Consider the following 24,525-nt stretch of genomic DNA (forward strand, 5'->3'; position numbering starts at 1 on the left):
ATAAACAAACACAGCAAGTTACTTGAAACACACACTTTCCAGATGAGGATTGGAGCAACTGAGGTGTTCCGAGTAGCCACTGGCAGATGAGCTGCAAGGGCAGCAGGAGCGGAGAAGAACAATCCAAATAACGTTCCGCGTCGAATAACAGGAGATCACGACAATCATAAAGAAGGAGAGAAGGCAGTCCAGGTGCAGTCCGGGTCGATACCGTAGCGGTCTGTAAGAAGTGCCAATAGGTAGACGCGTAACAATCCAAAGGACAGGTGTGGGTCGGGAGATCAAGTCAGGATATTGTCACAAGGGTTTCACGAAGGAAAACGGACGTAACCGCAAATAGTAAGAAACACCAATTAGCAGCAACAAGCCCTCTGGAAGATGGCAGTTTAAACCCGTATGGGGGCGTGGCTTGCTGTATGTCCTCCACGTACGAGATTCGTTAGCTGATACGGGTTCCGGCGTAGCTTGTACAGGCGCCATGGCAACCTGTATCTGCTCCACAAAGGAGCTTGTGAATGAGACCTACTCCGCAGGGAAGCCTTTCTCTGCCGAAGTGTAACAGCATCCTCCCCCAAAGACACTGGCTACCCCCTGGCGGAATGAAAACCTCTCAAAAGATCAAGGCAATGCAAGTTGGACAAAGGCTCCCAGGTGCGATCCTCAGGCCCAAAACCCTTCCAATCCACCAGATAGAACACCGTACCCCTAGAGACTTTGCAGTCCAGAATGCGTGAAACCTCGTACTCCTCTTTGCCGTCCACCAAAATCGGTGAAGAACGTGTTGGTAGACGAGTTCGCCGGACAAAAGGTTTGATTAGGGAGACATGAAAGACCGGGTGAATGCGCCACGAACGTGGCAGTGTCAACTTGACCGCCGCAGAGTTAATAACATCAGAAATGTTATAGACCCCATGAATTTAGGCAGAAGAGAGTGTTTACCAGCAATCCGTAAGTTACGGGACGACAACCACACCTTCATGCCAATCCGATAGACCGGTGCAGGCGAACGATGCACATCCGCGTATTTCTTTGCACGGTTTTGAGCCCGAAGCAAATGACAGCGTACATCCCGATGAATCTGGTCCAGGTCTCTTACGCAATCTCTTGCAACCGGGTTGGAATCCGGCAAGGTCGGATCAAGTGGGAGTGCCCTAGGGTGGCAACCATATAGGGCAAAGAAGGGAAGAAACCCCTGTGGACGTATGCATAGAGTTATTGTATGCAAACTCGGCGTAAGGCAAAGAAGTAAACCAGGACTGTTGAAACTGAAGACATAAGCAACGTAGGAACTGTTTGATAGTAGCATTGGTTGTTTCAGTCTGCCCATCCGTCTGAGAATGGTATGCCGAGGAACATCTATCCTCAATGCCTGAGGAAGCCGTAAGAGCCATCCAAAACTGTGAGGTAAATTGCGACCCAGGATCGGAAACGATGACAGATGGCAACCCAAAGAAACAAAACACGTTTGTCATGAACAGTCTAGCCAGTCCAGGAGCTGACGGCAAACCGGAATAAGGAATGAACAAAGCATATTTTGTGAAATAGTCCATAATCACCCAAATGGTGTCGTGTCCCTGAATGTCTGGTAAGTCAACAATGAAATCCATCGACACCATCTGCCAAGTTTGTATGGGATTGGCAAAGGCTGTAACAAACCCACAGGTTTGGCTCTGGAGGTCTCACATTGGGTGGAAATGGCACAGGTTATGATGTAATCCTTTACGTCGCGTGCCATGGAAGGTCCCCAAGCCCAAAGCCGCAATGCCTCAAGGGTTTTCTGACTTCCTGGATGTGCTGCAACCAGAGACTCATGGGACCACTGGAGAGCCAAGGTCCGGGATCCGGCCCGGTGGAACAAAGACGCGCCCTTGGATGAATGGCAAACCTTGAACTAGTTCCAGGTTGAACTCAGCAATTTCCATTGGATGGGTTGAGACCCAATCAATGATGATTGACGTAAAGACGGTTGAACAGAACATCCACAAACTACTTTGTTCGGTAGGAGAGGTAGGCGCTGGAAATGGTTCCCCGCATGGAGGCGGGAGAGAGTGTCGGCTGACACTTGGGCCTTAGCAGGACGGTAGGTGATAAACTGATACTGCGAAAAAAATAGGTGCCACCGCGCCTGCCTGGCAGTAAGGCATTTCATTGATTTGAAGGCTAACAGGCTTCTGTGATCCGAGTATACTGTTACAGGATGTTTTGCCCCCAGGAGGTAATGTCTCCATTCCAGAAAAGCATCTCTGATGGCTAGGAGTTCACGTTCCGTAATGGGATAATGCTTCTTGTAAGGTGTCAATTTGCGAGAGAAGTAGGCAAGGGGATGTATGTCGCCTGAATGAGGACAATGTTGAGACAACACAGCACCAACTGCATAACCCAAGGCATCGGCCTCCACAAAGAACGGGAGATCAGGATCGGGATGTTTGAGGACAGGGGCGGAAGTGAAGGTGGCTTTTAGCTGGTCAAAAGCCTTTTGGGTTTCAGACGACCATACATATGGCACCTTGGCACTGGTCAGGGAGGTAAGAGGCGCAGAGATCTCCGAAAAGCTGTTGATAAAACGCCTATAAAAATGTGCAAAACCCAGAAATGATTGTAGAGATTTGACAATTTTGGGCACTGGCCATTCCAAAATTGCACTAATTTTGGATTGGCTCATACGAACCCCGTTGCTAGCGAGATCGTAACCTAAGAATTCCACCTCCGAGGCGTGAAAAATGCATTTTTCGGCTTTTACGAACAAATTGTGATCCCTCAGACGTTGGAGCACCGTTTTGACATGTAGTAAATGGTCCGTCTGATTTTGCGAATAGATCAGAATATCATCCAGGTAGATTACCACGTACTGATCAAGGATGTCATGGAATATGTCGTTCATAAGTGCCTGGAAGGTGGCTGGGGCGTTACAGAGCCCAAAGGGCATCACCAAGTACTCGTAGGCCGTAACGTGTCTTAAACGCAGTTTTCCACTTGTCCCCTCTTCTCATACGGATTAAAATTGTAGGCCCCTCTGAGATTGAGTTTAGTAAATATTTTTGAGGATCCCAACTGATCAAGGAGAACAGAGATCAGGGGAAGGAGTTACTGTTTTTTTATGGTAGCTGCATTCAAGGCGTGATAGTCAATACAGGGATGCAAATCCCCTTCTTTCTTTGGAACAAAAAAAGAGCGGGGACGCAACTGGAGATTTTGAAGGACGAATAAATCCCATGGCAAGAGCCTTATCTATGTACTCTTTGAGTACTGCATCTTCCTTGAGAGGGAGTCAATACACCCTTCCAGCAGGTATCTTTATCCCTGGTATCAGGTCTATTGGACAATCATAGGCCCGATGTGGAGGTAGGGTTTCTGCCATCTCTTTGTCGAATACGTCCAAATATTCTGCATATTGAGAAGGAACCGTGGACGCAGTGTTGTTTGATATGGCTCCAATATGCCTGGTAGAGGATACCAGTTCCCTGGCAGGGCTACCCTGGCTGATTCCAAGCAAAGAAGTGCATTGGGTATTGCAAACGTTGGAAGGGAACTGGATCTGATATGTCGACCAATCTATGACAGGGTAGTGGAACTGCAGCCATGGGATACCCAGGATGACTTTGTAGGCCGGAGCTTTGATAATAACGAATGATATCACTTCTGTATGGCCTTCATCAGTGCTCATATGCAATGGAACTGTCTGATGGGTTACCATTCCGGACACAAGAATCGAACCGTCCACCACATTATCAGTTTCAGGTACGGTTTTGCGAATTAGCGGTATCCCTGACATAGAGGCAAAGCATTGGTCAACATAGTTACCTGTTGCTCCCGAATCTATCACTGCCATTGCCTGAAACGAACCACCATGGTTCAAAGAAAATGTAACAGGAAGGCGGACCAGCTGAACCGGATTCTGTATTGGAGAGCCCAAAGGTGGTCCTCCTGACGTAGGGACTCCATCTACTGTCGGGATTTGGCGTTTCCCGCCTTTCTTTTAGGTTTTTTGGGACATTCGGGCAGCAAATGGTCAGAGTCCCCACAATACATGCAAAGATTGTGCGATCTGCAGTCTTTTCATTGGGCAGGCCTGAGTGGACCCCTAACCACACCGATCTGCATAGGTTCTGGCACAGGAAGTGTCAAGGACGATGCATCCGCAGGGGCTGAGGCGAATAGGGCAGGTTTCTTCTCTCTGCGCCCTTCAGCTTTTCGGGCATCAATCTGAAGGACTAAATCAAGCAGTTCCCCAATTGCTGTGGGAACCACAGGCACAGTGGAGAGAATGTCCTTTAGTTCATCCGAGAGACCTTGGTAGAAGACCGCAGTCTTCTTTTCTTCGGGCCAATCTGTTTCCGCTGCCAGCTGATTAAAGCGAGCCAAATAAACCAATAGAGAATTGTTCCCTTGTCGATGCTTCAACAGTTCCAAGTCAGTAGCTTGAGTAGTATAACATGTATCAAATACTTTACTCATCATAGCTAAAAGGGCATCACAATTGTAGAGAACATGACTGTTTGATTCTAACAATGGATTTGCCCAGGCGGCAGCGGTGCCACCCAAATGTGAAAACAAAAGCCGCCTTAGTCGTGGAAGTAGGGAAAGAAGCAGGACGGCACAAGAAGTGCAGCTTGCATTGATTAATGAAGGTCCTGTATTGTTTAGGATCACCCAGGAAGCGTTCAGGAGGAGCCAGAGGAAACTGGGTGGTAAGCATGATAGGGTTTGATTCCTGCATGGGAGCTGGAAACCCTGACCCCGAAGCTGTAGCACCAGTGCCTGATGCCTGTGAGGCTGGGGTAGTTACCAAGGCCTGGATGGCATCCATACATTGACGCAATGCCTCTTGTGCATTGGTCAAGTCGGTTCGCAGATCCGTGACCATTCAAAGCATCACTGGCCTCCGTGGACATTGTTAAGGCTGCTAATTCTGTTACTCACCGCTCCGTAAGCAGGTCAGGAAGATGGATAGATGACCTTGGAGACGATATGTGTACAGGAATCGATATTCAGCCTCCAATTCCAGCTCCACTGAGTACAAGACTCAGGCTTCCTCAAAGAGGGGCTCTTCTTTACAACGTACCTCGCTGCTGTTTCGATTGGAACAGGCAGTGGTGTCAGTTGAATAAAAGAGCGGGGAGAACACGCACTGCCAATACCAGTGCTGCAAAGGAATACAAAGATATTAAACAGTGGTGAGAGGAACAATAAGCAATCAAGCAACAATAGTGGACAGAAAATACCTAGGCAAGGAGTGGAGTTGAGCTACCCCGGGATGGACCTACAAGTAAAGAATTAAACCCAATGAGTGGAAATATTCTAATGGACTCTTCCTATAGAGTTTTTAGCCAAAAAACAACAAACCTCAATTGTGGGACTCTCAAGGATTAACGATGTCCAGGATTGGAGAAAACGACAGGATAAAATAATAAACAGATAAGTTAGTCAGGGAAGTAAACCCGGGCGGCACGAGGGTCGGGCTACAGCCGGGTTGGTGCAAGATCACGAAAGCGTCAATATGCACTTTGAAAATAAGTTCAATGAGTATTGTAATCCAATAAATGTCCCAAAATCCAGTAGAGAGAAATACCAACAGAGCAGTAGGTAATTGAGGTACAATAGTCAAAGATAGCGCTGGTAGAATTACCAATAAACAAACACAGCAGGTTACCTGAAACACACACTTTCTAGACGAGGATTGGAGCAACTGAGGTGTTCCGAGTAGCCGCTGGCATATGAGCTGCAAGGGCAGCAGGAGCAGAGGAGAACAATCCAAATAACGTTCCGCGTCGAATACCAGGAGAACACGACAATGATAAGGAAGGAGAGAAGGCAGTCCAGGTGCAGTCCTGGTCGATACCGTAGCGGTCTGTAAGAAGTGCCAGTAGGTAGACGGCGTAACAATCCAAAGGTCAGGCTTGGGTCGGGAGATGAAGTCAGGATATCGTGACAAGGGTTTCACGAAGGAAAACGGACGTAACCGCAAATAGTAAGAAACACTAATTAGCAGCAACAAGCCCTCTGGAAGACGGCAGTTTAAACACGTATGGGGGCGTGTCTTGCTGTACGTCCTCCACGTACGAGATTTGTCAGCTGATACGGGTTCCGCCATAGCTTGTACAGGCGCCATGGAAACCTGTATCTGCTCCACAAAGGAGCTTGTGAATGAGACATACTCCGCAGGGAAGCCTTTCCCTACCGAAGTGTAACAGGCGCTAAACCTCTGTATTCTCTCCAGGTGGGGTATGCGAGCATCTCTGCGTCTCCGTCCAGATCTGGGAACGTCCGACACTCGCAGTCCTTCTCACACATGGCATCTACTCACATTCTTAATCTTGCCCAAGTTAGGCCCCGGCCACCTACGTGATACCCGTCTGTATGCGGGGCAGGCAGGCGTTTGTGCGTCCCTTCAAATCTGGCCCAGAGAGCATTTCCAATCCAGTCGGTGTGCGGCATCGGTCAGCCAAGACTACTCCGTCCATATCATTCAGTTGCCCATGCAGGCTACCGCTCCCAGTCTCTTTGAAACGTGGCACATGCCAACACTTGCAATTACGTCCAGGAGAGGCACCTGCCTTCATTCACAACTCCATCCGGTCAATGCCCATGCCAATGTCTAGAACTTAGTTCAAGTGTGGCAAGTGCTAACATTCACATAACTCTACACAAATATGATACCTGGTAGCAATTATGGAGTGGGTGAGGTTGTTGGCTGGAGTTGGCTAGGGATGCTGATTTCTGCCCTCATGGCTGTCGCTTGTGTCCTATTCAACCTAGAATCGTCTCTCTTGCTGTCACCAGTCTTCTTTTTTTGCCATTTCTTGTTTGTGAGATCTTTCTTGGGTTTTACTCTGCGCGCAAAACAAGTTTTTAAACAATTTGTTTGCTTTGACTTTGGCGGGATACAGTACTGAAACCCGCCTCTGGCTCCACTGTCTGGCAGGGCAGGAAGCAAGGGAGGTGCCCGACACTCCCTGTCCTTTGTCTCATTGGTAACCTGAATGCACCCAGTCATGATGGGCGGGCTGGCTGCCATATATATGCTACAGTTATTTGCACCTTCCAACAGTCCTCTCTTCGCCTACAAGCCTAACTGCTCTGTCCATGCTACCAAATTATGTAATACAGGTCTATACTAAGAATTGGAGATTACTGTATTGCCGAAGGGTATATTAGTTTTATAAAGCCCCTTGGTGGACTTAAGAAAATCTCTAACAATGGTTCCTTCTGATATTGGAACTAGTTATTGCCCCCGATAGGGGAGTTTTTCCAAAGTCCTATGGAAGGCAGGTCTTCACAAAACTATCCCAATGGTTTGTAGATCCCCCAACTCTTAGCATCATTCTGTACTACTCATGGAATCTTTGGTAGAGTGGCAGAGCAGTCAGGCGTATCATAAGAGGAAGATGTGAGCTGTAGGTAAGTACACTGAACCTAGTTAATAATGTACATCAAAAAAATGTTTTGTCGATAAATGTATATTAAAATATATATTTACACAAGTATCACTTAAATATTTAGCCCATTGAACCAAAACACATAGGATTACTTTAGGATATGTTTCAATGGCCACTGCTTAGTTGATTGTGGTTACATTTATTGCAGTTTTTGGCAGTAATGACAGTTCTATCAGTAATAACCGCACTCGTGAATCTTCGAAGAAATACAGTAAAGACATTTACTCTGCAAACACATAAGATATTGACTTTTGGGAAGGGAAATAGTTAGTTAGTGTTATACCAGCAGCGCTTGAGGTTCTAGAGGCAGTTTCTTCACACAGCAAGTCTTTAAGTCCAAAACGCAACCCTAGCTAAAGGCAGTTTGGAAAGGGCTCAAAGTCTTGACAAACAGCAGAATACGAAAAATTCCTGTGGATACCTTTTCTAAGATGCATGAAGATACAACCAATGTTAGAGACTCTGTTAAAGGACTCGCTGAAGGGACACCTCTACGTGCACCCCAACGCTCTGGAGCGAATTTTTGGATCAAGGTAAGCAATACCTTACCCACAGTACCTTAGGTTTGAAGAAAAGATTGTGGCTGGATTCTCCTCAATGTGGCAGCGCTGGACCCGACCTCCGGATTCCTTGGTCGGATGACGAAAGGCAGCACAATGGATGGGAACTCAGCAGTAGTCTTGAGGGAGGACCTCTGACACAGTTTTCACCAACTTCTCTTGTCACTCTGCGTTTTTGGCGCCTTTTTTGCAGCACCAACAAATGATGCGATTCGCCCATTCAATCTTATTCGGTTCCTGAAGTCCTGCACTCTGTTGAGGGGGACTTGACGGGTCAGATTGTGTCTCTGGAAGTTCACCTGGAGCTCAAAGACTTGGACGGATTCGGCCTTTCCAAGATGATGCACTTCAATTGAGTCAGAGCTGCAGCTCTGGAGATGGTTCGGAATATAGATAGTCTTGAGACTGGTTGTTCTGACCAGTCAAAGGGAAGTAGTCTTCCTCTTTTTTGGTTACTTCAGTTTCCAGTGGTACATTTAACTTTCACCTCAGGAACCTCTCCTTTTATACAGTTTCAACACACAAACTCTTCAATCTCTCTCTCAGCAATTTACAGAAAGTGGTGGTTGGCTGTCCAATCAGGACAGCCCGACCCCCAGAGGGAGCTGGTTCCATTCAGGCACTCAGGTAGAAGGGCATAGGAGTGAAACACTCCTCCCCCACTTCCTGCCTGCCCAGACACACTGGAGCCTAGGCAGGGTGTAACGCTCACGTGGTATCCACGGGGACGTCACTCAGCCTGTTCTGACCTCTCACGACCTCGAACCCTTCCCTAGAGTCTACTCGACTGGAGGCTGGGCCTGAAACACAGGATTGGTAGAGTTTAACTCCCTATTGTCTCTGTGTGCTTGAACCCCTTCTTCCCCGGGGTCCAACACCTTCCCTTTGATCCACAGCTCACTTTTTTTTCTTTGAAAGTGTGCTCTCCACCCTGCTTTCAGAGCAGGGGCGCGTTGATTGATGCAGGCTCGTTGCTGCCTACTTACTTCACTTGCAAGAGTCCGACAGGTAAGTATAATGAGTCTTTTGAACAGTTCTTTAACTCCGTTCCTTTCCTTCCTTAGATGATGGCCGGCGTCCGGGGATGGCGACGTGCTGCAGAGATGCGTAGCGCTGAAGGCGAGTGGGAGCGCGATGCGACCCTTTCGTATTTGTATTTTTCTGTGCCTTTTATGTGCCGTGACGTTTTCAGTGTGGATGCCGGTTATGAAGAAGAAATGCAGTGAGTAAGCGCGGTATGCGGCGCCTCTAGATGTTTCTACGCTAACCTGGAGGGTCTTTTCCCTCTTGCAGATGGATGAGAAGTTCCAGGGACAGAGTTCCCCCAGAGCGGCTGGGATTCAGGTAAGCGTTTGAAGCTCGTACAGTCTTTAAAAATAAGCGAAGATTTGCTGAATGCTTACTAATGCCTTTTTTTTCTGCTCTTTTCCCTTTTCCTTAGGAAGCGGCGTGCCGGGATGGGAATGACACCGCCGAAGATGCCCGCAGAACAGAAGGAGCGATGAATGAAAGCGCTGCAAGGTAAGGCTGTTCCTAACGGTGTTCTTGCAGGAGCTGAGCGCAGAAGAAAGATGCAGGCCTACTGGAGACCGATCCGAACACGTTGTGTCATGCTGCAGGTGCAGAAAACACAAAGCATGTTTCTCAGCATGGGCGTGGCTTAAATAGTCTCTGGGTATCCCAGGTGTCTCTGGGCGGATCCACACCCAAAAGACTAGACTGCACATGCAGTTCTGGGAACTGAAATATGTGGGGGCATCCATCTTGTCCCCATCAATGCACTACAAGTCCATTCCCCAATGTTATCGTACGGGAGTGAGTGAGTCTGGTATCACAAGTGCCAATTCTGACTCCAAGTGGGTCTTTGGAGGGATGGAGAGGCCCTTGAGGGCCATGTAGTGATCGTGGCATGGCTCCAGCCTGACATCTTGGAGGGCTGGTGACATGAGGGCCAGGAATCATGACACAGGGACACCCAAGGGTTTCTGCCAAAGGCAAAAACACCCACACAGGGCTCCCCCTCCCAGGACAGTAGAAGGGTTGGCAAAGTAAAACCACACTAGCAATGGCGAAAAAAGGCGCCACCAAGTTAGTACTTGGGTGACCCTATTGTGCACTACTGCGTCTATGGACATAGGCTGTGGTAGAAAACTGTAGTTACTCTAGGATATAGAAAAGAATAAAGGTGCCCCCTAAAGAGTTCCCAGCAATACTGCCCATAAGGAGCTGTGTGTTGAAAAAGTAAAATACAGATGCCTAAAAAGATATATGGAAGAAAGTAGACTCCATAGGACAGTAAAACACAAAGAACAGACTTTCAAAAGACAGCCGTAAAAATGAATGAGTGGTAAAAGGCTCCACTCATTCAGGATTAAGGAAAAAGGTCCACAAGTCCAGCAAAAAGTGCTGGGGGTCTGACTGGGAGAGGGGATGAAGCATAAACATAATACATCTCCCCAACATTCCCCAGTATGGATCAGGCCAAAATGTTCATCTCCACTCAGGCAGGATGATTAGGGTCAAGGTATCAGCCTCATATGATGTTGTTAGGAGACTGAAAGGAGAGGGGATTGCAGAACGAGGGATTGACTACAATCCAGCAGTCTAAAAGACTGGCGACTCTTCAGAAATAGTATACAAACTGGAATAACATCATAGCTTGCTGTGTGAAATACGCAAGCAGTTATTTGTGAAATATGACTTTGTTTTTGCAATGGGTTCAACCAATGCACTACCATTTCTAATCTCAGGGCCCAGCTCAGCCGAGAAAGAATTCCAGGAAGCACAGAGGGGCAATTGGAACAGCAAAGCTCTGGTGCGTCGCCCATCTAGAAGCTTTCCAACGACAAGACCTGGGGATTATTCGAACACTCTGCCATGGGATCTTTCTTTAGTGATAAAGTCTCTACAATATCCTTCATTCAAACCACTGAAGAATCTTGCACTGAAAACCATTTTCCTAGCGGACATCACATCAGCACGTACACTGGGAGACGTTGGAGCCTTCTAAGAACACATCTCAAGGTAGATTATTCAATGTTATCCATCGTTACCTAAAATAATTTTGAAATTGCACTGGCTCAATGTGGGGTCCTCCCAGAGGTGTTCCAGAATACATTTACTCGGTAAATGCACAAGCTGGATGGGGAAAACTAATGGCATATAGAGAGAGAAACAATGTGTCAAAAAAAATCTGGCAGTTACTTGGAACATGGGGCTGTGGGGGGGGACAAGAGACGGAAGCAGCTTCAGTGGTATTCCTTAGTAGGCAGATGAGGGGTGATCAGCATAGCTTATGCAGCACAGGTTTACACACACACACACACACACACACACACACTTATGATGCGATCTTAAAAATACACCAGATGATAGTGGGAAAACAGACTCCAGAGGGAAGGGGTGGAGCTTAATACATTTAAAACAAGAGTCCTGACATGGAGGTTTGGAACTAACAAACACACTTATAGTTTAAACCTACCTTTCAGGAATGATCAATTCCAGGTTGAAAATTCCTTTTTCATATGGGGTATCTGCACCACCTACTATTTCTGCAAAACATAATAAAAGCAGATAAATGTGCACTGTATTGCTCTTGGTTACAATTTGTTTATTAAGACGTCTGTTGCATAGAATTACAAAATATGGACGATAAACAAATTCATGAGCTGAGAGGTATTGATATCATTACTTTAATGGTGAAAAATAGCATCAGCACATAGTCCTGCTTTTGTTGGGAAAATAATTTCTTGGAAACATCTGCTTTCTGCAAGCTCAAAAAAAAAAGAAAAGATTAGGCTGGCGATTGTCTTTTTAGTTAAACTCGCTTAAGTAAGAATCCTTCTCTCAAATTACAAGAATGACACTTTAATTTGGATACTTGCTATCTGCTAGCCAAACATCTTCGCATTAAGAGCATGTCTTAGTCTGCAATGATTGCAACTGTCCAAACCGAGAAAAAGATGACAAATTTTCATTCTATGGAAAGTGAAACTATTGGATATTGACCACTATTTAGTGCCCATGGTCTCTCTAATGAATCAAATTCTATTTTCCATCCACAAAAAGGTTTCAGATACAGCATATAGGGAGGATTAGCGGAATGATAAACACAAAGTACAGCTCATGAACATTTTTCTTAGTCAGTCTTCAAACAAGATACTTTACTTTGGAGGTGTGAATTGCACTGTGGATACCACATGGATGGAAAATGCTGGGAGCCATTTAACTTCTGCATGAAGCCTTTAGTCATCCCAGGCAACTTGTATACAAACAGATTATGTGGCATTAGCACATTGTTTGGGGGAGGAAGGTGTACAAAGCAGTTTTAGGACACATCTGAAATACATTTTAAGCATATCAGGATGAATATAAAAAAATTGACGAATTTAATTTGCATCTCATGTGGACATTAGGTTTGCTGCATCTTATGTTCGAGCGCCTTATTCTCCAGAGGTAGCTCCAGCTTGCAGCAAGTGGCTCTTGCAGCCATTCTAGAGCTTAAGCTAGCAGGGTCTTGGAAGCCTTTTATCCAAGCAACTGCTGGGGAGGGTCAATCTCGGTAAGACCCCACATTCCACTGGGATGTAGCATTGGCATGTCCTTCACTCACATGAAGTTATTTTAGGACATAGATTGTAAAAAGCCTATGTCCACCTTGTTGAAGAAATCGAAATACCTGGGAGCTTTTTCTCACCTGCTTATAGTTTGGAAATGTCTGCTTAGGTTAACATACCGTTACCTGGGAAATGTTATGGTTTCCAAAAATACAAAAGGTCAGCTTTTTGAGGTATCCAAAAATATGTATCTTTTCACATTTGTAGGTCTTCATTTGTTTTTTGTGTAGATAGAAAGTAGCACAGCACTGTACAAAAGAAGGAGAGGTACAAAGTGGTGGGAGGAATGTGTCGTCAGTCTATGGTCCTCCTTTGTGAGTGAAGTGTTCTTTGAAGAGCAGAGTTTTCAGTTCTTTACTGAATTGAAAGAGGGAGGGAGCTCCACACTGTAGGAGCACAGCAGAAGAATGATTGTTTTCTGTTCTTTCTACATGTCTTGGATTCCAGTGTAGCGATACCTTGGTAAATGGTGTTGCAGTTTCCTCTTGAGATGGTGATTTTGTCAGCTAGGTAGGATGACATCTTGGACCCTAATTTGTAGGCAGGCTGTCTAAAGGGGACTAAGAGTTGGAGGGGTAGCTAGTGTAATTTCGTGAGAGTTGGTGATTACAGTCATTACAGAAGGGGAAAGACCATATGCAAATCAGGCTTGGCCCCACCACAAAAGGGGCAGTCCAGCCCGAACTGTTAGGTCACATCGCTTCTGCAAGAGACCACAAGGATCCCCAAACATGTTTCGGCCTTGTAGCGCCTCAATGAGGAGTAGCTTGGGTCTCTAGGCACAGCAGGCACAGGACCCATGTCTGGGCTCCCCCTTTGGGGGTGGGACCAAGCCGGATATTATATTGAATATGGTCTTTCCCCTTTTGAAAAGCTTGGCAGGCAAAGAACAATGGTGTGGAGGATTGCCCAGAGCAATGCCAGAGGTTAAGATGTATTCTAAACCTTCCAGCCATCACCTCTTATTTTGCCTTTCACAGATGGGAAATATCCATTTGCATATCAGTTTTTGTCCCGCCCACATGGGCAGTCTAGCACCAAAATGCTATGGCAATTCCCTTCTGAACAAGAGTACCAACAGCAACATCAACCACCAACATAAGGCAGGTGAATATGTTCCAATAATTTCACTGGAGCCTTGGGCTTTAGGAGTCCATCCCCATCTACTTATGAGTGTCTCAGGGTCAGATTGGAGGGTCAAACAAGCAAGGCACAAACTGTAGAAAGTTCAAAAGTTCCACAAGAAGTCTTAGGTAGCAAGTAAGTAACACTTTTTGTTGGAGAAAGGGTTCAGGGATATCAGGGAAGGCTCCCTGAAGGCAACCAAGCATTAGGCCTGGGCGTATCTGGATTGCGAAAGCATGAATAAGCACTCCGGCAACACAGGAGCAGTAAAGCAACTCTAGGTAAGTTCTACCAGGAGTCTCACTGTAGCTTGTAATGATAGTAAAGGGCTTTGAGTTTGTTCCGTGTGGTTTTAAATATTAGTCAGTATTTAGGGTGTGCTCCCTTCCCATAAATATCCCCTCTTATTGTGTGCTTTTAACATTTGTGCATCTATTCCCAGATTTTGTACTGCTTTCTTTTACTTAACTTAATATTTGCCGACTTTGCAGTGTAGCTTCACTTTTGATTGCTGCCTACATGTTGTGTGTCAGATGACTCTCCTGCTCTGACTTATAGATCCAGGCAGACTTGGAGGTACAGCGGACTTGCCTAATGCGTGCTGTTGGCATGCAAAAGGCAAGCCAGTCTGTGCCCGTCTAGGCCCTGGGCACAAAACCTTGATTCTCAACTCGTTTAGGACTTGAAGCTTGTATGTAAGCTGGATCCTTATCACTACTCACATACTATGCTCTGGACCCTGGCTCCCCCAAACACTGTGTGGCCCAGACATTGGACTGATGATTTTTCATTCTAAACCGACCCTCACCTGTGGTATATGGGTTTTTAATTACTGGATCTTTAATCAGTCATCGACTGGAAATGTGATTTGCTACTTACACATGACCCCGATATAGTTTGCATTACAGAAACATGGATTTCTGATAGCTCTGCTCCCGACCTTTTTAAAGCTTTGCCTCCAGGCTACGCATTTATCCATGTTGACACAAAGGCAACCCACCCTGGTGGTGTTTTTTTGTTTTTTTTACACCAACGATACCTACCATGTACCTGTATAAACATCCCTCCTTGAAGGGGATAGAAGGTTTGTTCCCTAGAGTTTCCTTCTCCCACCCAGACACTATGGGCCTCATTACGAGCATGGAGGTAATGAAAATAGGAAGGCGGAATGGTATTACCGTTAACAGCTCCGGGCCATTATGACCCGACAACCCACCAATACTGCCACCGCCTGTACCGTGTCCCTTCATACCGGTATGTGCACATTCACGTGCCCCTTCGCGAAGCAAATTCCGGGATGCCAGTAATAGGAGGACATAACAAGTTACACAGGCATGCACTTACCGGCATCCCGATGGCGGTAATTAGGGCCTGCACGACGGCGGCAATTCAGGCATCGCGTACTACCCGTAAATAGCAACCTGCAGTGTAGGCAACTGCCACAGGTGCACACAATCACCACAGGTGCAGTCAATGGAGCCTTTCCCAGTACGAAAGGAGTACACCCACACACCACACCCCTTTCCACACCAAAATGATACCACCAGCTGTTGCAATCATGGGGCTGGAGGACATGCCTGTACTGCTACAACTACAGCAACAACAAAACAGCTACAGCTACAACAACAGGCAGCACAGAGGAGACGCAAGAGGAGAAGGAGGGTGAGAAAGGCCCAGCAATTTCCACCAGTGCAGCCAGTGGTACCAAGTAGGCAGCCACCAATCCCTTGCATCAGACCCAGTCCATTCAATCTAACCCCTGAGCAGATCCACACCCTGTACTGGTTGGACCGGGACACCATCACCACCATAGTGGACATGATACACGACATCGTCAGCCTCATAGAAATACGCAATGCCACCCCCCCACTACTAAAGGTGGTGTCTGTGCTCCACTTACTGCCACAGGCACCTACCAGCACACAGTGGGCTAGCTGCATGGTATATCACAACCACTCTTTTCATGCATGCTGACCCAAGTGCTGGATTCCCTCCTGAAGCATGCTAGCACCCACATATCGCGACCACAGACTGCCCAGGAGCTTGCCGACACTAAAGTAGGCTTCCATGCACTGGCAGGCATGCCCAATTGCATCGGTGCCCTCGACTGCACCCATATCGAATTGATTGTCCCTCATGCAATAGAGGCGGTGTACCGCAATCGCAAGCAATACCACTCCATCAATGTGCAGATGGTATGCGACTCCAGCAAGATCATCACACATTGTTGCGCCCAATATCCCGGATCTACACATGATGCCATGGTGCTGCGTAACTCCACGCTACCCCGTCACATGGAGCAACATGCTGGACGACGTGCCTGGTTGCTCGGTAAGTTTCCTGCCTGGGCCATGGCAGTGCATCGGGGTGGTGAGGTGGGGGGATGCATACTCCACCTGGGTGGGATTGGGGGAGGGGATGCATACTCCACCTGGGTGGGATTCGGAGGGGATGCATACTCCACCTGGATGGGATAGGGGGGTGAGTGGACCATGCACTCAGAACTAAACACTGTTGACCTGAACATCCCAACCCAAACATGACACATCAATGCCATACAAAAGAGCAATGCCGTACATCACTGAAAACATGAAAGACGCACAAGCAGGCCATATTGCATTATACAATGTATCAAACCAATCTGTGTGCATACATACAGGGACATGTGCATGTCAACACCACATAGCTGCGGCCATAGCCGTGATTCCTAAGGGTGTCAGCTCAGATTGACTCACAGAAACCTCCTTGTGCCCCCATGCAGGTGATGGAGGATATCCCATGAAGCTGTGGCTACTTACCCCTGTGCGGAACCCGCGTAACAGGCACGAAGAGCAGTACAATGAGGTTCATACCCGTACCAGTGTCGTGATTGAGCAGACCTTTGGCCTGTTGAAGGCACGGTTCCGCTGCCTAAGCAGGTCTGGTGGAGCACTCCTTTATGGCTCTGAGAAGGTGGCAAATATCACCATAGTCTGTGTCATGCTGCACAACATGTCCATTCAGAGAAATGTACCACTGGCACCTGACGTTGACATGCATGCATCGGGTAAGGATGATGAGGATGATGATGGCGGAGAAGCAGCACCCCTGCCAGTACGTGATGCACAAGATGGCCGTGTTGTACGCCAATCACTGATTGACGATTACTTCTGAACCACAGGGACGTTGATGGTTATGTGTCAGTGCTACACTGAGCACTGGGACCGTGTCGACATGAACACAGGGTGTGTGGGGAGTTGGGCACTGTGCGCTGTCCTGAATTGAATGGACACACAAAATGAACAATGTCCAGGGATTAAATGATTTTGCACACAATGGGTGTATTAATAAAAATTACAGAAAAGTGCTTCCTCACCCCACGATTCACACGCCCTCCCCTCTATCCCCAAAACACCCAAGCACCCCATACCCTCCAATGACCACCCCATACTGGCCAATGAACATCCAATACCCCCCAATGAACCCCCCCTTAATCCCCTATACACCGCCAACACCACCTCCCCCCTCACCCATTGTCACCCCACACTATTTGCAGGCTTTTTTGTGTCCGGGGGCAGCATTTCGGTCTGCCTTGCACTCGGCCTTGTCATCCGCACAGGGCTGGAGGGTGCGGAGGATGCAGGTGTGGAGGAAGGGGTGGATGCAGTTGGGATTGGCACGGCCGGCGCAGGTTGTTGGTGCTGCATGTGTTGTAGTATGCTGGTCAGGACCTGCGGGACGGCCCCCAAACCATCACGGATCATGACTGCACAGGCATTGATGGCAGCAGTGTTCCCAGCAATGGCCTGACGGATCTCTCGCTGTGTCTCCTCGCCGTCAGCCACATATTGGCGCACAAGGTCAATCATGGAGTCCTGCCTTGCCTCCACCCTTGACAGCCGTGCCTCCAAGTCATTGGGAGCAGCAGAGGTTGAGGGTGCTGCGGCAGGGAGTGCCATTGCAGAGCTGGCCTCTGGGGTGGTACCGAGTTCGGAACAGTGCAGTAGAACTGCAGAATCCAGCATGGGGCTGGAGAGTGTGCCCCGAGTGGCGTGTTGGGGGGTGGACAGGGGGCTTGGGGTGTGTGGACATTCCACATGGATTGTCCCATCTAGGTCCACATACTCCTCCGCTCCTACATCAATGTCACTGAGTGGGGCTGTGGCTGCTGCCGCACTCACGGAGCTTGTGGCAGCGGATTGGATGCCATCAGCCTCCCCTTTGGCAGCTCTGTGGTAGCAGTCACGTCCGCTGCTGTGGTGTCCTCGTGTGCCTGCATGGCCTGTGCACTTGCCCGGATTGGACTGTGGGCTCCGGTGCTGCCCCAGAGGTGGATTGCCAGCGCCAGGCAGTCTGGCCCTGGACGTAGATGGCCTGTGGCAGGGTCCTGACTCCCACCTTCTCCGTCAGTGCCTGTGGGGGAGGAAGAGATGCAGGGCATCAGTGATGGGGTTACATGCAAGAAGCATGAGATGGTGCTGTCCAGTATTTCATTTCTCATGCATTGCAATCTTACAGGTGTATCACACAGGGTAGTTTCAAGGGGGGGCATATTGGCATTAGCCGTGGCATCTCCATTCGGCACTGATGCGTACCAGGTGGTATGCCATTGTATTGGGCTTTGTGTGATGTGTTACATGCAAATGGTCCCTGTGGGGTGGTTGTCTGTTGGTTATGGGATTGGCACACAGCATGCATTCAGTGTGGCAGGGTTTGGGCCTCCATCTGGTCATGGATCTGTAAATGTGTGTACGATGGGCCATGCATTGCCTTGGCTCGGCTCACTTTCACATCAGTTGCGCTACGTCATGGTTTGGCCTACTGGTGTTTGCAGGGTCACGTACCTCCTTCTCCAGATGTCGCAGCACCCGTTTCCATTTCCCCGAAGCCCTCCATCGACTCCATCTGGATGGTTGTGCTGCAGGTTTCCTCCCAGCGCATGAGTTTCACCAGTGAGTGTGCATGGCCTCCCTCCGATTGCTGGCCAGGATGTTCCGGACCCTGAGACGGAGGTCGTCCCATCTTTTTTTCTAGTCTTTGACTGTCCGGGGAGGAGTGCCTACCACAGACACCTTGCATGCTACCTCTCCCAAATTTCCTTCTTCCTCAGCTGCACCTCCCTTTTGAGGTTATTCATGGATACCTCATCGGCATGGGCAGCAAGGGTATCTGCCAACATATTTAATTCCTCATCTGAGAAGTGCTTCTTGCGCAGGCGGCTGGTGGTTTTAGGGGTTGCCTTGGACATGATTTACAAAATGGCCCTCATCTCTCCTCTGTAGCAGTGGTGGTTTGGGAGGATTGCAATTGATTGTGTTTTTGAAGATAGCCGCCGGTGCATTTCCAGTTCCGACGCAATGACGTTACTTCCGGGTCCGGTATTACGAGCGCGGTATTAGCATGTTATTACCGGGTCCTTGTTAAGGGGTTGCTCCTTGGCGGAGGCAGTATTGGCGGGTCCCGTGATGGTGCTATCGGGGGGTTGGAGGCCCTTTAGCGGCATGGCAGTATGGCCATTACCGGCATGGGGGTTCACACGTGCTCGCGCACTCGAAATCAGACGCTATTAGCGGCGTCAAAGGAGCACGGACCCGCAACTTCCTCCATGCCGGTAATGACCCCGTTTTTAGCGGGATTCTCATAATGAGGCCCTATATGTTTTAACCATATATCATGCACCACGGTCTGATCCCCAGTTTGTAGAGACCTTCGCTGACTGGATTGTGGATCTACAGCCGAAATACCCTTTCTTCTTTGTTTGGGGGGTTTGAACATTGGCCCAACGATCCTTCTGATCGTTATGGCCATAGTTGTTGGCAGACCTACAGCTGCTTCTATTTGTTACCGCGCAACTCTCTAAAAGGGCCACTCACTTGATCTCATCTTTGCCACAGAGAATGCAGTTACTGTGCACACCTGCCTTCCTGTGGTGTGGTCCGACCACTTTTTAGTGCCTTTCACAATGCTTTTATCCTCATCTCTTCCATTGGATAGTTTGCCAAACGCCTGAGACGCTCCTGGCGGAAAGTGGATCCTACTGTTCTTCCCTCACTAATTCAGTCCCATTTTGGTGGGGCTGTGCAGCTCAGACTGATTAACTATATTAAAAGCAGCTTTTGTTGCTGCAGTCGATTTGGCCCCCTTCAAAATAAGTAATTCTAGAAGAGAAAAAAAAAAGAAAAAAGAAACCTTCCTTAGTTCACGGATTCCTTACACTCTTCCAGACTTTTATACCGGCGAGCTGAGAGAGTCTGTCGCTCCAAATACCGTGCAGAAAGAAAGAACTACGATGATAGAGTGCCGCCCAAGATACCACACAGATATTAAAGCAGCAAAAACTGCATATTTTTGTACTATGATTTTAAAAGCTCTGAAAAAGACTAAATGGCTGTTTTCAGTAGCGAGCAAGCTTTTCTCCCCCAGTATGATCTACTCTAAAGTGCTTCCCTCTCAATCTCTATGCAATATTCTTTCACACTTCTTATGAATATTAGGAGAGACATTTTGAGGCAGACAGTGGCGACACCTGCACCGTCCATCTCCATCTGTTCGTCTTCTGGCCAACCAGACAACTCTCGACATTCGCCTACGTCACTAATAATAAGTTCACAAAACCATCCTTCCATTGAAATCCTGTTCACCTTTAGACCCTATTCCTCTGAAAGTGCTTAAGAACATTATTGGTGAGATTTCACCCTTGATAACGCTAGCAGTCAGTTTTTTTTGGGTTTGGGAAAATGACCTCAATTTTGAAACATGCCCTAATAACACCACTGCTAAAGAAATCAACTCTTGATTCTTCGCTTCCAGTTAATTTCAGCGTCATACTTTTTGAGGAAGCTGCAATTCTATATCCCCATTAATCAGGATTCTGCCCCTTCGGGGGACGGAGGCTGTGTTGGCTTCGGTAACGGATGATTAGGCTAGAATCAGATCAGGGCAGGGTGGGCTTCCTTATCATTGTGGACCTCTCCATCACGTTTGACACTTTTGATCATACCATCTTGTGTCAGTTCTTCGTGGAGGTGGGAATTACCGGTGCAGCCTTGGAGTGGTTAAAATCTTTTATCGGACCACTCCCAAACATTGTTCCCTGCCCCCCATTTAGGTCAACACCTGTGGCTCCGTCATGCGGGATCCCGCAAGGATTGGCAATTTCGCCTTGCTGTACAATCTTTATGTTCGTCCTCTGGCTAATCTGATACACAATCATGGTTGCCAATTTTAACCATATGCCAATGACACCAAACTCATTCTTCAAGTTGATCCTAACTCCAAGGAAGCAGCAACCTGCCTGCAAGTATGTTCGGCGGACATTGGTGCCTGGATGAGCCAAAACTGGCTTAAGCTTGAATGGGAATAAAACCAAGGTATTGGTGGGTGGTCCCCCATCTTTAACTGACACATTTTGACCCCCTTCTTAGGGAAACCTCCTTCCCCTGTAGAATTAGTAAAAATCTTGGTGTGAAGATCTCTACGTCCCTCTCCCCTGAATTACAGATTAGTGGCAGAAGTAGCTCTGTTTTGTTTAAATTGAGAACTTTAAAAAAAAGACTGGTGCCAATAATCCCTGCTAACATGAAGGGCCCAGTAGTTGTCTGCGCAGGTATGGTTAAAACGCCACACTGCTGGACCAGCCCAAATACTCCAGAGGCTTCAGGTCGTCAAAACACAGCAGCCCCGATGGTGGCGGGCCTTCCAAAATGTTCCCATACCTCCCCTATTCCGAATAAATTCTTCTGGCTCCTTGTGGAAGGCTGAGTGAAGTTTAAGGCCTTGTGCCTTATTCATTGCGCATTGCACGACTAGGGGGCCTTGTATTTGTGAGAAAAAAATAACATTCTTTATGCCCCTGTAGGGCATACTCTCCGCTGGTTACCAACGTTTGCGTACCCGGTTTAAAATAAATAAATTAAAAGCCCTGTTGGGAGTCAGGCATTCTCTGTGGCGGGGCCTCAACTCTGGAACACCCTAACCCTGGCTCTACCGCTCACTGACTATTATTTAAAATGTACGCAATGCTCTAAAAGCCTTTCTATATCCCCCCACTGATCAGTATGGTTCCTTTTCTCATTCTCCGCTACTCTCTACGATTACCCATGTGGGGTTCAGTAACATTCCCAAGACTCCTTTGGGTAATAGCCGCAGTATGCAGAGCTTCGATAACATAACCTCGAATGTGAACAGGATGCAGCATGATGCCCCCATGATGCAGCAGCAGCAGACCCAGGTCACAGGATCTTTGGTCAGGCAGACTAAAGAAAGGACACTGCAAGAGATCTCGCAGCAGCCGTCTGTTAATTTAAGTTTTCCCAAACTCTAATTGAGGAAACACATCCTAAAACTATCCCAATGGTATACAGGTTCCCAACTCTTAGTATCAGTCTCTGCTACTCATGGAAACTTGGTAGAGTGGCAGAGCAGTCAGGCTCATCATAAGAGGAAGATGTGAGCTGTAGGTAATTACATTGAAACCAGATAGTAAAGCAGATCAAAGAAACACTTCCACATGTATATTAAAATACAGATTAAATTACACAAAGAATGTCTTAAAATACTTAATTCATTAAACCAATATACATAGGAATACGTTTAGATACTTTTCAAAGGACAGTTAGTTTGTAGTTGCTCACGGTTACAATTGTTCCAGAGGTTGACACTAATAACAGTTCTACTGTATTATCATTATTACCGTGCACTTGAGCACCGACAAAGATATACAGTAATTGTATTTAGCTAGCAAAACCACATAAGATAGAGTCTTTTTGGAAGGAAAACAGTGGGTTAGTCAAACAGTAGCAGAGCTTAAATTTCTAGGAGGCAGTTTTAGCACAAGTTGACACTTTTAAAGTTTGATCCCCAACTATGTGCAAAAATCAGTTTGTAGAGGGCTTAAAGTCTCATGAAGCAGCAGCACAGCAAAGGTTCCTGTGGATACTTTCAGTCTCGAATTCAAGATGCTAGAAGAATTGACAAAACGTTGTGACCATGTTAAAGGACTCACAAAAGGGGCACAAGCCAATAGTTTGGCTAAGAGTGGGCACCCTGGACACCTCTACACGCACTCCAACACTCTTATTTGAATTATTGCATCAAGTAAAGCAATACCTTTTCTCGATTATAAGAAATGTTCATGGCTGGATTCTACTCGATGTGGCATTGCTGGAACCAGTCTCAAGATTCCTTGCCGGATGACAAAAAGGCAGGACAATGAACGGGGATCTCTCAGCAGAAGTCTCGAGGAAGGACTTCTGGCACCGATTTCTTCAGCTGATCTGATCAGTTTGTGGTTTTGGCACCTTTTCTGCAGCACCAACAAAGGACATTATTCGCCCGGCCAATACACTTCCATTCCTGCACGCTGGTGAGGGGACTTGGACGAGTCGTATTGTATCTCTAGCGGTTCACCTGGAGCTCAGCAGAGACTTGTACGGATCCAGCCTTAGCAAGACGATGCACTACGATTGGGTCAGAAGTCTCCTGGTATTCACGGTCTGCAGCTCTGCAAATTCACAGCACCTCGGGAGATGGATCAATTGTAGTTCGTCTCAGGGCTGGTTGGTCACACCAGCCAAAAGGGAAGGAGCCCTCCTCTTCGGAGTTCCTCTCTCGCATAGAAAACGGGGTCAGGACAGCAGTGGTCGCTTTACGGTATTACAAAGGGTCTGCCGGTGTTACGCTCACCTTGTCTCTGCGGGGGGGGCTCGGTGTTGCTGAACGTGTGATGACTGCCTGGTTTACTCTGGCATCACCTCCTACAACGAGGAAATAACGATCAATGAAATCTGCCAGTGTTCTTTTAGTTCCCACTATTCCTGTGTCTCTGGTCCCTTGGTTTCCCACCCCGGAATTCTCCTCACCTTGTGAATATTGTAGGCAAGTTCTCAGTCCTGCTTGCTCTCAGCAGGGGCGCAAGTCTGTATTTCTGCGTTTAAGTGCAACCAAGTTGCTTCACTGGTTAGCAAGTCTGTTAAGTCTAAGCCCAGTCCAGCTGCGGCAATGACTTGGTAGGGACTCTATACTTGCTGGTTTGTCCTTGACTATTCCTTGTTTTTTTGATCAACAGTTCTTTCCTTGTTAATGTGTGGCTTGATTTCAGCCAGTTTGCATTGTTAGTATTTTTTCGGCGTGGTTAACAGATGGAGGGAAGAGTCCTGTGCAGGTCCTTCACACCTGTACTGATGTGGTATGCGTACACTAAGATTGTAATTATGTTGTATTCGCGGATGCGCTGCGTTTCCCAACTCTGCTTTCATATGCTTACTTTTCGTTTCTTTTCTCTTGCAGTTGCCGGTTGATTCAGATGCAGCAATCCGCTCCGTAGGATGAGACTGCCACGGTGCCTTGAACGAGCCAGGAGCTCTGGATGCCTCAAAAGAGCTTTTGCTGCGGGCCAGGATGGTCAGAATATCCAGGTGAGTGTAGTTCTGCTGTGTTTGAGCTGCTGGAGCCGATCAAGGATTCTAATGCTTCTTCTTTTGCAGGTCACCGGTCACGATGAGCGTTATGCTGCTATCGGGAGAATAACGCGAAGCACGGTGCAAGGCAGGAGTGTGGATTATATAGGAAGCCACAACCAAATAAGCAGGCCACACCCATACATTGGGCCACGTGTAGACAGGGACTCTGGCTCAATACCCCGCCATGTTGGAGGAACAGGATGTCACTAGTTCCTTCAATATTCTTCACTCACACTAAGAGCCTGGTGCCAAAGGCACCAGGACAGGGTCCAAGTGGCCTTTCCCTGCATTTCACAAGTGTTGGTTGGGGTGGCACCACGAGTATGCTTCTTATGCAATGATCCAACTA

At 47.5% G+C, this 24,525-nt stretch overlaps 1 protein-coding gene across 2 annotated transcripts in view; it reads right to left on the bottom strand.

Annotated features, from left to right (window-relative positions):
• UBE2T (ubiquitin conjugating enzyme E2 T) overlaps positions 1-24,525 on the bottom strand; it is a 275,752-nt gene that overhangs the window by 166,017 nt on the left and 85,210 nt on the right. For both annotated transcript variants that reach the window (XM_069633600.1, XM_069633601.1), the window contains exon 3: positions 11,478-11,547. In XM_069633600.1, coding sequence (XP_069489701.1) covers positions 11,478-11,547 — 70 coding nt within the window. The remainder of the gene's footprint in view (positions 1-11,477; positions 11,548-24,525) is intronic.

Source organism: Ambystoma mexicanum, chromosome 13 (assembly GCF_040938575.1).
Source record: "Ambystoma mexicanum isolate Mex_15411 chromosome 13, UKY_AmexF1_1, whole genome shotgun sequence".
Classification (NCBI taxonomy): Eukaryota; Metazoa; Chordata; class Amphibia; order Caudata; family Ambystomatidae; genus Ambystoma; species Ambystoma mexicanum.